General features: G+C 39.1%; 1 protein-coding gene across 1 annotated transcript in view; it reads left to right on the forward strand.

Moving 5' to 3' along the window:
* The window catches only part of RYR2 (ryanodine receptor 2), a 784,036-nt gene that overhangs the window by 446,081 nt on the left and 322,756 nt on the right, over positions 1–15,199 (forward strand). Inside the window, exons 20-23 of the mRNA XM_055233438.2 lie at positions 2,537–2,778; positions 6,687–6,879; positions 9,368–9,584; positions 12,320–12,424. Of these exons, the coding sequence (XP_055089413.1) occupies positions 2,537–2,778; positions 6,687–6,879; positions 9,368–9,584; positions 12,320–12,424 (757 nt within the window). The remainder of the gene's footprint in view (positions 1–2,536; positions 2,779–6,686; positions 6,880–9,367; positions 9,585–12,319; positions 12,425–15,199) is intronic.

Raw genomic sequence — 15,199 nt, forward strand, 5'->3', positions numbered from 1 at the left:
AGGTTCACACCATTCTCCTGCCTCAGCCTCCCGAGTAGCTGAGATTACAGGCGCCTGCCACCACACCACCGTTCCACACTGCCTTTCTTATCCCCTGTGTTAGTCAGGCTTCTCTAGAGGCACAGGGCGAATAGGACAGCTGTATATATGAAAGGGAGTTTATTAAGGAGCATTGACTCCCATGATCACCAGGTGAAGTCCCACAATAAGCCGTCGGCAAGCTGAGGAACAAGGAAGCCCATCTGAGTCCCAAAACCTCAAAAGTAGGGAGGCCAGAAGTGCAGCCTTCAGCCTGTGGCTGAAGGCCCGAGAGCCCCTGGCAAACCACTGCTAAGTCCAAGAGTCCAAAAGCTGAAGAACTTGGGAGTCCGAGGTTCAAGGGCAGGAAGCACCCAGCATGGGAGAAAGATGAAGGATGGAAAACTCAACCAGTCTAGTCTTTCCACGTTCTTCTGCCTGCTTTTATTCTAGCTGTGCTGGCAGCTGATTAGATGGTGCCCACCCAGATTGAGAGTGGGTCTGTCTCTCCCTGTCTGCTGACTCAAATGTTAATCTCGTTTGGCAACACCCTCACAGACACACCCAGGAACAATACTTTGCATTCTTCAATCCAATCAAGTTGACCCTCAATATTAACCATCACATCCCCCAAATGAACACATAAATAAATGATAAGAAATAACTGCTTACAATCAACAAAATGCTGTGTGTGACAGTAGTAACACTGACACACTGTATCCAGCAGCTAGCCTGGAGAAACTGATAGCTTCATCCTGTTTTAAACAGAAATGTGGGGTTCATTGTGTATTTCTATGATGTGTTTTGTTTTTTTGAGACAGAGTCTTGCTCTGTCACCCAGGCTGGAGTGAAGTGGCATGATCTCGGCTCACTGCAAACTCTGCCTCCTGGGTTCAAGCCATTCTCCTGCCCCAGCCTCCCGAGTAGCTGGTACCACAGGTGTCCGCCACCAGGCCCGGTTAATTTTTTTGTATTTTTAGTAGAGACGGGGTTTCACCGCATTAGCCAGGATGGCCTCGATCTCCTGACCTTGTGATCCGCCCGCCTCGGCCTCCCAAAGTGCTGGGATTACAGGTGTGAGCCACTGCACCCGGCTAATGTGTTTTTTAAAAATATATAATATATATATACTTATTGCATATTCACTCTATGGCAAAGACTTTACATTTATTCTATTATTCAATCCTCACAACATGCTTAAATTTATAGATGTTTACCAGCCCATTTTCCAGGAGGGTAAATGGAGGATGAGCAAGGTTTCATAACTAGTGCCAGGTCACAGAGCTAGCAAATGGATGCTCAAATTTTCTCTCTGACTCGGAAACCCATGGTCTTCCAACTACACTTCCAACCACACTATGCTGGAAAAATGGAAATTGTTGGGAAATGGATACAGCTGGTTTTTTTCCTTCGCTCCTTTTGAGGAGCTCCTTTTTAAAATAAGTCAATTACATATTAAATTATGTTACCTCTGCTTAGCTGGGAAGCAAAGTCCAAACACCTTCTATGTTTTTGTTTGTTTGTTTGTTTTACAGTATTGATTTAAGATTTCCTTCATGATTCTTCATATAACAGACCTGCTGTTCATGAGTAATATGTTCTGAGACCTTAATCATTTCTACCTGGTATTACCATAGGGTATATGTCCTCTCCTAAAATGGAATTAAATACAACTTGCTGTTGTATTTTTTCTGTTCACAGTGAGGCGTAATGAACAACAAAGCTTATTAGTCATCTTGGTTCCTTCATAAACAACATGACCTACCTCAGCCCCATACCCCATGTGACACAAAGCTTAGCTTAGGAAAATTTCTCCATGTCCGGAATTCCTAAAAACTCCATTAATTCTAAAAGTCTGCTCTGAGTGTCTCAGTTTGTGACTTAAATACAATTAATGATACATAACGTGCTGAAGAGGAATTAAGACAAAATAACATTAGTCCCTTGGGTGACACCGCCAAGAAATCTCGGAAGCAAATCTGCTGATGGAATGTTCACAGTGAAGCTGGCTTTCTCTGTGTACTACCTCAGTGGTAGTTTTAATAATTTTTTAGTAATTAAGGAAATATATATTTAATATGTGGCATCTTAGAGAAGGATGACTAATGTTTAAAATAGTGAGAAGTGGCTGGGCACGGTGGCTCATGCCTGTTATTACAGCACTTGGGAGGTCGAGGCAGGAGGATCACTTGAGCTCAGAAGTTTGATACCATCCTGGGCAACATTGCAAGACCTTATCTCTACTAAAAATAAAAAAAAAATTAGTTGGGCATGGTGGCACTCGCCTTTAGTGCCAGTTATTCAGGAGGCTGAGGTGGGAGGATTACTTGAGCCTGGGAGATGGTGGCTGCAATAAACTATGGTTGTGCCACTGCACTTCAGCCTAGGCAACAGAGCAAGAGTCTGTCTCAATAAAATTAAAATAAATGAAATACAAAAGTAAAATTGTGAGATGTAAATGAAAACAATGAAAGGTTTGTTTGGACTTTTCTTACATGTGATTCCTGTCTCTTTAAAGCATGAGACCCAATATTTTTCTGGGCGTCAGTGAAGGTTCTGCTCAGTATAAGAAATGGTACTATGAATTGATGGTGGACCACACAGAGCCCTTTGTGACAGCTGAAGCAACTCACCTGCGAGTGGGCTGGGCTTCCACTGAAGGGTATTCTCCCTACCCTGGAGGGGGCGAAGAGTGGGGTGGAAATGGTGTTGGAGATGATCTCTTCTCCTATGGATTTGATGGCCTTCATCTCTGGTCAGGTATGTGCTATCCATTTTCTTTCACCGTGTTCCAGAAGATCTTTTGCTAGGCATTTCTGAAAGCTATTGGTGCTGCTTCCATTGGGTACTTCTATAGGGTATTAATTATTCAGAAGTTTAGCATTGAGATGATGAGCAAGAGTGTTGAGGAAAAAGCAGTATTTCACTAGGGGTTAAAAAAAAAAAAAGAGTAAATTTAAATAAGAGTGTATTGCTTAGGAACAATACTGTGTATTTAAAGAGTGCATTCCAAAGCATGAATGAACTGCAAGAAACTTGTGAGTTTTCTGCCTTAATTGGTATGTTTAAAGCTTTAGCTGCCAATATAAAAGAACAAAAAACAAACCTTGGAAAATAATGGGAAGAAATAGACTAAGTTGAGCCTTCTGTTAGATAATGTAATGGTGGGAAATCAATAATTTGTAAAGTGTGGTATGAGAACTCAGATCATAACAAATGACACTTTGTTTCAGAAGTATAAAATGGTTTAAAAATAAAGGAATAGGTCATTTCACCAGCTACCAACTCTTAGCTTTGATGGTTGAATATATATTAAAAATGAATACTATATATTAAAAAATAATATTATTTTCTCTGATTCCTGAAGAAGTAGAGTTTGGTTAGCTCCATCTAAAAGCTTAGCTCTTGATTATGTAGATTTTTTAGATGTGAAAATTCATCTGGATTCTGCAAACATAAGCTTATATTAATAAAGCTGCATTTGGAATATAGTCCTGGTGTGATCTTGGCATAGTTTATAAATTATTTAGCATATGAAAGATACAGAAAGTTACCTTAAGTTATAAAGCTGAACTTTGCCTCTTGTGGAGTACAGATGATAGACATTTATGAATGCTTTATGGGCCTAAAAGCTTATGAAAAATAAGAAATAAATTGAACTACACCTAAGACTTTATGGTAATGAGTTTATATCTAAAAGCATTCCATGTAGTTGTATCTAACAATGATACTTACTGAATTCTTTCTTCACTGAGTGCCAATAGCTCAGTTGTCTAGAAGAGAGGAAGCTGTATTTTGTTTTTTTGGGAATTTTTAATTTTTTTTTTTTTTTTTTTTTTTGAGACAGGGTCTTGCTCTGTTGCCCAGGCTGGAGTGCAGTGGTGCAATCTTGGCTTATTGCAGCCTCTGCCTCCCGGGTTCAAGTGATTCTCATGCCTCAGCCTCCTGAGTAGCTGGAACTACAGGCTTGCACCACCATGTCTGGCTAATTTTTATATATTTTTTAGTAGAGTCGGGGTTTTACCATGTTGGCCAGGCTCATCTTGAATTCCTGGTCTCAAGTGATCCGCCTGCCTCTGCTTCCCAAAGTGCTGGGATTACAAGTGTGAGCCTCTATACCCAGCCTCAATTTTTAATTTTTGTGAGTACATAAAAGGTATATATATATTTATGGGGTTGAAGCTGTGTTTTGCATATTTCATCTAATCTCTGAGGAATGTGGTTGGAGTCCTCACAGTACTGTAGACTGCTTTGTACAAAGGCGACCTAAGCCAGCCAGACCGTAGTCACAGTGCCTTGTTCCCTTAGGAAAACTGTCCTGCTGACCAACCAGAGAGAAAGAGCCCTAACTTCAGAAGACCTGTTAAACACAAAATAGGGCTAATGTCCATGTTATAAAACGTTTTAACTATAATCCTTTAGATACTATTACCCCCTCTCTCTCTAGCTCCTAGTATTGCTCTGCAGGAAATAAGTACTCAAATAAATAAATGAAACACGTTAACTTGTTTTCCCATTACACAGATATTAGATTTAAAAAAAAAACATTGATCGACAGTGCCAAGTTGCTTTCATTTAGTCTCTCCATATAATAACATATTTTACTATTTTTGTTTTGTATTCAACTTGAAGCTTTTTCTTTCGATACATTAGAAGTACCTGGTTCTTATGGAATTGAATTGTATGCATTATACCTTTTATTACAAAGTATCTGTTAAATAGAACAATAAGAACAACAACAAAAAATTTAGTGAATCTGTGGACATGTACCAGAAAGGATGGTAGGCAGTGGAATTTCAGGAGAAAAGCATCTTGAAATTTTATTCATTTTTTTTAAATGGCAAGAAAATATGTATCATATCATGCCTATAGTTGAAAAGTATTTTCTCTTAAGCCACTGGGGGTCTATTAAATGCTTTGCTTATTTTAGATTCGTAATTAATGAAGACAAATCTAAATTAGTTGCAATGTGAGTTGTGAAACTCGAATTCATAGTAACAGATAACCTTCTTGGAGGTCATTGTCCTGTTTTCTTCTTAATGGTTGATGTACAATTTGAAGTATCAAATATCAGTGATTTCCAGGATAGAGCACGTTCTCTGCCACTTAACATTTTGTAATTGGAGAATGGCAGTATTTCTTGGAACAAGGATTGGGCTCATAAGCAAAAGTTTTTAGCTATGTCTTCATTTCTTCTCTTCAATTTAAACTTCGTGGTGTTGCTTCACTTCCTCTCTGTCACTGCAGAACTGGATTTTGGGAATCCAGGTCCCAGGCGTTTGAGAGGACCAAAAGTATAAAAAATCTTCGTGCTTTGAGAGAATTTAAATATAGAATTAGTGTGGAGAAATGTACAGGAAAGATGGGTACAGGTTTCTAATGCAGGATCTATAAAGCTATCATATCCCTCAAAGTGAAAAATATATTTGATTATAATAGATACCTTGTAAATAACATTGCTATTAGCTACAGATCTTGGTACAAACAAGAAACTAGACCTTTTTCTGCATTGCTTTTATATGATTTTTTTAAAAGGCTGCCTTTGTTATATTCAGGGAATTCTAGAAGAGACACTTGATAGTGAATTTATTGCCTGTGAATTTGAATATTGGTAAAATAAAAAGTGTCCACATTAAAAAAAATAGGTATTCTCTACTACTGGCATTTCAAATATGTCCTTTGTAGAGATATTGGCATGCTACAAATAAAAAGAATTATTAACAATACAAAGCATGTATCACAAAGTCTATTTTTGTCTTTGCTCAAATTGAAGGTTTTGTTTATGTTTGTGAGCATGTGTGTTTGGGAGGACCTTACCTTCTTTTCTTCCCGTGTGCAGTGAGAAGCAGATGCTCTTGGGGCTAATTAGCAAAGGAGTTCTTAGAATCAGGAATGGGCTTAGATCATAGGTTGGTCTTGCCAGGGCAAGAAATAACATTTATCCGATATCATTTTCACACATCCAATTATATCCTGCTTTACTTAAGAAGCCAACCAAGATCTTGTGTGAAATAAATGCAAAACTGTAGGCCAATTGGCCTATAGATATCTCACAATAAACAACGTGCTGCAGGAATGAATGATCATATTTTCTGCTTTCGTTGTCTTTATATATTTTTATTTTAAATTGATAGAACGAAGGGAGTTTAGCATTTGAAAAGGGGACTGAGATGAAGTACCTGCTGTGCCTGAGACTCTGTTACTTGTAAAACATTAATCATCAAAATAACTAAACAAGGTGACGGTATTTGGTGTTCTGTTTATAAGACATCAAAATTAATAGAGGTTAAGTAATTCGGTTATGGTCTTACAAGTAGTAGATGGTAAGGTAGCTATTTGAAGTCCCTGGAGACGTTCCTTTGACATCATTATATAATCTGCTCTTAGATAATTTCTGGATCAGTTGCCATCCATCTACATGCAGAAATTTCTGCCTATCAGAAGGTCCATTTTACAACATAGGTAGCAGCCTGACTCCTGAAATAATCTTTTTTTTTTTTTTCGACAAAGAGTTTAACATGTAACGTGCGTTTACATTCAAGATTTATTCCCTCTGATGTTGTGCATTGGTTTGTCACTACCTATTCAAATCTTTTGACTTTGGCTCTGAAGCTGATTCTCTGAGATAAAAAGTACATGACCTTCCTTAATGTTTTTCCCCGCAATAGGTTGTATTGCTCGTACTGTAAGCTCACCAAACCAACATCTGTTAAGAACCGATGATGTCATCAGTTGCTGTTTAGATCTGAGTGCCCCAAGCATCTCGTTCCGAATTAATGGACAACCTGTTCAAGGAATGTTCGAGAATTTCAACATCGACGGCCTCTTCTTTCCAGTCGTTAGTTTCTCTGCAGGAATAAAGTTAGTATGTCTATGTTTTTTGGTCTCTTTCCTTTCTCATTTCTCATACCTCCACAGAAGACTGCACTGCCGTTGCCCTGCTTCTCTAACCATTGTTTGTCTCTCCTGGGCACCTGTCCTCTGCGCATTTTGCCTGTGTCTTGAAGGAGGAGGTAAGACTCACCTAAGAGGGGCATCGTGCAAGGCTGAATGCTTTGTTTATGGATCCCACTGTGTTTAGATGTGGGCAGTCTCCGTCAAACCAGTGTCCTGAACTATTTCAAAGTTTGTTTCTGTTTGTTTGTTTGTTTGTTTTTTTAGATCATTTATTTAGATGAAATGAACAAGGCTGTTTAAAAAAATACTGCTCATTTTCTTATATTTTCATTCATTTTCCTTTTTTTTTTTTTTTTTTTTTTTTTTGACATGGAGTCTCGCTCTGTCGCCCAGGCTGGAGTGCAGTGGCGCAATCTCTCGTTTTCCTTTTTTAAGACGTAGTTCCTCACGCCATTGCACACCCCCTTATTTCAATAGAAATTAAATATCCTTTTTGTTGATGAGGCCCAGATGGCTTTCTTCAGTGTTCCTCCACCTTTATTCTCTTTATTCCTTTCTTCTCTGCCCATGGTCAGTGGTGCCAAGATGGTTTTCTCACACTCTTTCCTTTTTTGCTATTACCGGAGGAAAACAAATTAAAGTGATAATCCATTGTAGTTCTGCAAATGAAACTTTAATAAATGATGGTCTGTTATAATAAGTACTCTGTCATTTATTTTTATAAACACACACACCTGTACACTTAGAAGGACTCCCTTTGTTTTAGTTATTCTTTTAGTTATAATTCTCCCAGGAATAATTCCTAGTTACAAAAGCATCATATTGAAGAAGGAACAGAGTAATCATGAATATTAGCTATCCACGTACCAGTTACTTTTCCTGATGTATTTATACAAATTATGTTTCTATAAGCTTCTGGAATGTTTTAACATTTTTATTATTCCTCACTTTTCTTTGCTTTTATTTATTTTTTTGGACTGGACCTGATACACAAATTAGAAAAATAATTATGGCCAGGTGCAGTAGCTTGCACCTGTAATCCCAGCACTTCGGGAGGCCAAGGTGGAAGGATTGCTTAAGGTCAGGAGTTTGTGACCAGCCTGGTCAACATAGTGAGACCCTATCTCTGCAAAAGTTTTGTTTTGTTTTGTTTTGTTTCTTTAATTAGCACCTAGTTTTATATGCCTGTAGTCTTAGCTATCTGGGAGGCTGAGTTGGGAGGGTCACTTGAACCCAGGAGCTGGAGGCTGTAGTAACCTGTGACTGTGTAACCGCACCCCTGCCTGAACAACAGAGTGAGACCTTGACACACACACAAAAAAGAATTACAAGGAAAATGAAAAATTTAAATTTATTTTTGTAAACCTGAGAGCCCCAGGAAATAGATATCATTTAACTGTTTCAAAAAGTGTTGTTCAATGGAACTCAGATTAAAATAGTTTTGCTTAAATGAGCAGAATGTATAAAATATTTTAGTAAGTTCTTTTTTGTTGTTGAAAATGATAAACAGCGATAATGTTACCCGCTTTCTTCAAGTTGAAGTGACATCAGAATCTCCTTTAAAGCAGCAGTCCCCAACCCTTTTGGCCCTAGGCACCGCTTTTGTGGAAGACAATTTTTCTATGGGCCAGGGCTGGGGTTGAAGGTGGGGATGGTTTCAGGATGAAACTGTTCGAGCTCAGATCATCAGGCATTAGTTCGATTCTCATAGGGAATAAGCAACCCAGATCCCTCACAGGCACAGTTCACAGTAGGGTTCGCACTCCTGTGAAAATCTGAGGCCACTGCTGATCTGACAGGAGGCAGAGCTCAGGCGGTAATGCTCTCTTGCCCACACAGCTCACCTCCTTCCTTGTGCAGCCTGGTTCCTAACAGGCCACAGACTGGTACCTGTCGTGGCCTGGGGGTTGGGGACCCCTGCTTCAGAGAATTCCATGAGGAAATTGGACATTGAAAAGTGACCAAGAATGTGAAAAAAGAATCTAAAAAAAAAAAAGAAAGAAAAGAAAAGTGACTGGTTTTTCCCCTCATTCCTTGTTAAGTCCTGTAATTTTAAGCATATAGATATTTAGATCAGGTCTTTTCTTTATCTGTCGATTATGTGGGTACTTTGGGACATTAAGTGACCAGTTATTACGGACATGCACTTCACTCCCATAAGAATGTGGTGCGTGTGCATTTGGTTACTTCTCCAGCAGCTGATGTCTTCACGGACCCATTAATTAACTTAAGCAGGTTTTCTCTTTTGATGAATATGATGTCCTCATGTTTTACCTTTTACAATTAGAGGTCCTTGAATTCTCAGGTGATCACATTATGATGGTACTTAGGGGAAAATGTGGCTTCTGATAAAATTACTTTTGTACTAATAATTTTTCCCTAAGATTTTGTTGATTAGAAAACTTTAATGTACACCAGAGATAAAATTGACTCTAACATGCATCCTTTTTAGAGTACGCTTTCTGCTTGGGGGGCGACATGGAGAATTCAAATTTCTTCCTCCACCTGGATATGCTCCTTGTTACGAAGCTGTTCTGCCAAAAGAAAAGTTGAAAGTGGAACACAGCCGAGAGTACAAGCAAGAAAGAACTTACACACGCGACCTGCTGGGCCCCACAGTTTCCCTGACACAAGCTGCCTTCACGCCCATCCCCGTGGATACCAGCCAGGTACCAAGATCCACTCGAACAGCAATCGCTGGTATTGCAGTCCTTCTGATACACGGTGGCTTTACACTTGGACCACAACCCATAGGAATGGATTTCACAGTAATACAGTTGTACAGTTGACATGTAGGACTGAAACGAGTCTCACAAAATAACACTTACCTTTACCGTGTCCACTCACTCATTTTCTATTCTATTCTATGTTTTGTTGTTGTTGTTGTTGTGATGGAATCTTGCTCTGTTGTCCAGGCTGGAGTGCAGTGGTGCAATCTCGGCTCGCTGCAACCTCTGCCTTCTGGGTTCAAGCGATTCTCCTGTCTCAGCCTCCCAAGTAGCTGGGATTACAGGTGCCCAGCACACCTGGCTAATTTTTGTATTTTTAGTAGAGATGGGGTTTCATCACGTTGGCCAGGCTGGTCTTGAACTCCTGACCTCAGGTGATCCACCTGCTTTGGCCTCCCAAAGTGCTGGGATTATAGGCATTAGCCACTGTGCCTGGCCTCTATTCTATGTTTTAAGTAGTTTTCCCAACCCAATAAACTGATCCCCTAATGTACGAACAGATTACAACCTGAGGTGTTAAAAACACTGTTCATGGTTGTCTTTAAAGTTTTATTAAAATAATTAATATTACTTAGTTTATAAAGTGCATATTATACTTTTAAAAATAGGCAATAATAGCAACAGGTGGAACTTAGTGACAAAAATCGTACAAGAAATTTTAAGGTATAATAATGTTAAGATGATTTAATATCTGGGGTATTGTACTGCACTTGAAGTAATATCATACAGATGTGACACATACTGATCTTAGAGTGTAGTTCTTAAGCCCCCAACCTTTTTGGCACTAGGTACCGGTTTCCTGGAAGACAATTTTTCCACGAGCCGGTGGGCTGGGGTTGAAGGTGGGGACGGCTTTGGGATGAAACTGTTCTCTCTCACATCATCAGGTGTTAGTTAGATTCTCATAAGGAGTGTGCAGTTCACAATAGGGTTCACACTCCTGTGAGAATCTAAGGAAAACAGAGAGAAAGATGAGGATACTGTATAGGAAACATGGAGTTTTTAATTTCTTCTAATTTCCTTCTTCGATACACTTATTTGGAAGATATTTAACTGACTTTTATTTTGGGTATAGATTAAGATCATGAAACCTAGAGTCAAAGTGCCTGGCATCAAGTACTCTTCCCTTAGGGGAGCTGCCCACCTTCTTTACTGGGATGCTTAGAGTATGTTTGTCATAGTTGATACCATATTACTTGGCAAATAGTCACCCAACGAATGTTAGCTGCTGTTCCTCTTTTTCTGTTTCATAGATGTAATGGTGTTCTGAGGTTGGCAATGAATTAAATATCGATTTATATGGATGGTGAAGTAGCTTCAGTGAGGTTGGTTAGATATTCAAAGTTTGTTTCTTGGTTTTTAAAGATCAAAGACATTGCTTCCAAAGTCTGAAGTTGAATTAATACCATGCCTCCGAAGCTTCAGTTGCTTAGCAATCAGATTTTTAGCTCCTCAAATCGTATTTCTTGTTCCCCCTTTTTATATCATGTTGTTAAAATAAACATGCAAACATTGTTCATGGCCAAAATTCAGTTTGCATTGCCCATTGCTAAAAGGTGGGAGGATATGTGTAGTGCAACTTAAGTTTATAGGATAAAATATTTGGGAGACTAGAAATGAACAACTAGATGATATGGTAGAACCTTAAGGATTACCTGAGACCCAGATAACCTCTATCAGGGAAAGGAAACAATTATCACCTGCTTCTCGTGGGAATGCCACCTCATCTTTGGGCATTGTGGTCATTTGCCCACTCTATGTGTTGTGAGACTCGCTGTGGGGTCACACAGAAGTGCTTAATCAAGACGTAAACAACCAGTCCCTTACCTTGGGTTTTTTATGAACATTCAATTTTTTCCTTTTAATGGGAACATGTAAAGATTTTGTTTCTTTTCTGTGAAGCTTATATTTAGAAACCACTAACAGTAACAGAGTAGAGTGTAGGGAAAGACATCAATCACTAGTCAGACATTTACATGCTCAAAGATCCGATGGACTATAATGTGGACACTGAATTGCCTTTACCCTGGCTTATGAATGCTGGCCCAGTTGGTGTAAGAGCTTTGGGGTGATTTCCCATTTTAAGTCATACATTCCTTGGTAGTAGCCCCATATCCATTAAACATCTTTCGGTTGTCCCCACCAACACTCCTTTTTTTTTTTTTTTTTGGTGGCTCATAAATTGATTTGGAAACCTAAGTTGTCAAAAAAAAAAGTCCCCAAATTTATTTAAAGAATGTCATGAAGGTTGGGTGCAGTGGCTTGCGCCTGTAATCCCAGCACTTTGGGAGGCCGAGGTGGGCGGATCACGAGGTCAGCAGATCGAAACCATCCTGGCTAACACGGCAAAACCCCGTCTCTACTAAAAATACAAAAATTAGCCAGGCAGGTACCTGTATTCCCAGCTACTCGGGAGGCTGAGGCAGGAGAATGGTGTGAACCCGGGAGGCGGAGCTTGCAGTGAGCCGAGATCGCGCCACTGCACTGCAGCCTGGGCAACAGAGCTAGACTCCGTCTCAAAAAAAAAAAAAAAAAAGAATGTCGTGAAATAAATGGCTTAGAACTTTGTTCTATGATTACTGGTTTATGAGGCAGTTTTATTTAGTTCGATTTGCAGGCACCGCACCTTATTGCATTTGTTTCTGATGTGTCTTTTTTCTTTTTGTAAATTTTAGATCGTGTTGCCTCCTCATCTAGAAAGAATAAGAGAAAAACTGGCAGAGAATATCCATGAACTCTGGGTTATGAATAAAATTGAGCTTGGCTGGCAGTATGGTCCGGTAGGTAATTTTGAAATTTATTTTCGGATTCTTTGAATACATCTTTCTGAAAACATAACTTTTTCACCCTTTTCCTGCTATGGAGTGACATCAATCAGTTAGTTGGATTGATTTTTTTTCCCCCTACACATTAGTCTTTGTGCAATTTTGCCTTACTACATTATTGTCGTTAATGAGGCTGACAGGCATTGTTGGCAGGTTCACTGAAGGATGGTCTAGCTGTCTAGACAATGGAAAGTTATCAGTCTCTGGGCTGAAAGTTATATTTTCAAATCAAGGTTAACATATACAGATAATAGGCATTGATTTTTAAGCCACTTAAAAAATCCCAGTGAAACTGAAAGTGAAAACTGAAAATGAAAAGAAGGCAATTTACTTTTCCCTTGCTGATGTTTCTTTTCTTTCAGTTCCAATTGTGTGTAAAAGTGCAGACCTGTGGGCAAATGTTCCTAGTTGGTTTCACAGGTAGAATGAAGACTGAGAAATCATGATTGCACATGCTTCTAAATGATACTTTGCTAAAGATCTTAGTTTACAACTTAATAAAATTTAGATTTAAAACAAACAACTTCCTGTGTAATCCTACTGTATATCATGTACTTGTTTGTGTCAAAACCATGGTAATACTTTCATTTGTATGATATTATTCTAAGTGTCCTGAAGTCTATAACACTTTCTTATACCTGACTGAATATGGAAATTAATGTATTTACCCATCATAGTTTATTGCATTGAGCTCTAAATAAAGAATACTTAATATAATGTTAGTAGTGGTATCATGTGATACTCCACACTACTCAGTAATATTTATATATTTATTCAGTGTTTTGCATTCTCACATACAGATTATTAAGTCAAATTATCATTACAGTGAACTGGGTTGTGTTATTATTTCAGTTGTACTGGGGATGACCTAGCGGAGAGTTCTTGCAGTTGCTAAATGCCTCGGCAGGCATCACATAGCTAGTGAGTAGCAGCTCCAAGACTGGAATCAAGGTTTTCTAAGACAGAATTTAGAAAGTGACTGCAAGTCACTGTAAGGCTTGGTGAAGCATGACCAGAAAATGGGATGCTTTTATTAACTAAATGATAGTTAGACATTCGTTACACCAACAAACACTTGGGTACCTAGTTTTGTGCTACGTTCATCAATTTTTTTTATTTTTTTGAGATAGAGTTTCGCTTTTGTTACCCAGGCTGGAGTGCAGTGGTGTGATCTTGGCTCACTGCAACCTCCACCTCCCGGGTTCAAGCGATTCTCCTGCCTCAGCCTCCCAAGTAGCTGGTTTTACAGGCATGCACCGCCACACCCGGCTAATTTTGTATTTTTAGTAGAGACCAGTTTCACCATGTGGCCAGGCTGGTCTCGAACTCCTGACCTCGGGTGATCTGGCCACCTCAGCCTCCCAAAGTGCTGGGATTACAGGCTGGATTACAGGCACACCCAGCCTCATCAATTCTTAAAATTGAAGGACATGTATAAATGCTAAATAAAAGACTGAACCATCTATTAGTCAGTAGGAAGAGAGACGCTACAAATGAGTAAGTAATCAATTGCCAGAGGAATTACAGGCAACATTCCCCAGAAGTTTCAAAAATAGGAAAAGATGATTAGAGGCCAGGAAGATTTTTTAAAAAGTTCCCATTAAAAAACAAACAAACAAACAAAATGTAAAACAAACAGCAAAACCCAATACTGTAATAGCAAATATTTCAGTGGGCTTCTAAGATGATCTCCACTGCGAACTCCCAATAAGTTCACCTAAATGATTATGTTTTGCAGTGAAGCCTTAGGTGTGTTTCTTCTGTAAGAACTGACTAAAATATAAAGTCTCATTGTTATTGATTTTTCCAGTTAAATTTAGTTCTGTTTGATACCATGCATTGTATTCCTGCCATGTTCAGGACACTCTTCGGGTTTTCAGATATTAAAGGATAATACAGTGCCGCCGGGCCTTCTTGCCTGCAATTGACTCAAGTTATCCTTTGCTGGGTCTGAGGCCAGTTGAGGCAACACTGGGCTTGATGTACCTCTGGGGGAGACACTGAGCCCTTGGTCTGCTGCTGTTGTGTTAGCACCCACACCTTTCCTGGGGCAGGAAATGTTCTCTCATCCAATGTATGATTTGCAGCCTGCTTCTTTTCCAAGACCTTCCCTGAAACTCCTTTTTGTGAAGTGTAGTTATAATCCTTGACCTTGTGATGTCTATTATTCTAGACTAAGATATGTGCCTGTTACTATGCTAATTTCATAAATTCATTAACATTTTAAATGAGGTTTTGAAGTATTCAAGTATGTTTTTCTTTGGAGCAATTTATACTTAGCTACCTAGCATGCTGGATTTTTTTTGAAGAAGTTATCGTTTCTTTGGGATATATTTCCCAGGAGCATGGTGCAAGGGCTCTATTTTATGGAATAACAAGACAGATCAGTCTATCATTTATTCGTCCCTTTAACATTTATTGTATGTCTACTATTTGCCTAGTGTGTTTAGTACTGGGGACCCAATTTTGAAAAGACCTTGACTTTTAATTTTATCGTGTTTGCCTTCTCGGCGCTTCCTGTTTAGTTGAATGATTGGTAGGCAAACAGTTACAGAGTAAGGAAGTAATATTTAGCTCTTCCCAGGGAAATCAGGGAAGGCTTCCAGGAGGAGGTAAATATTTGATCCAAGACTGAGGGATGTGTACAAGATAGCTGGCAATCAGAAAGCATGACCGTGTAGTAGGCAGAGGACCTGGCATGTGTAAAAGCGAGGAGGCAGAAGAGACAGG

The sequence above is a fragment of the Symphalangus syndactylus genome, chromosome 19 (assembly GCF_028878055.3).
Source record: "Symphalangus syndactylus isolate Jambi chromosome 19, NHGRI_mSymSyn1-v2.1_pri, whole genome shotgun sequence".
NCBI classification, from domain to species: domain Eukaryota; kingdom Metazoa; phylum Chordata; class Mammalia; order Primates; family Hylobatidae; genus Symphalangus; species Symphalangus syndactylus.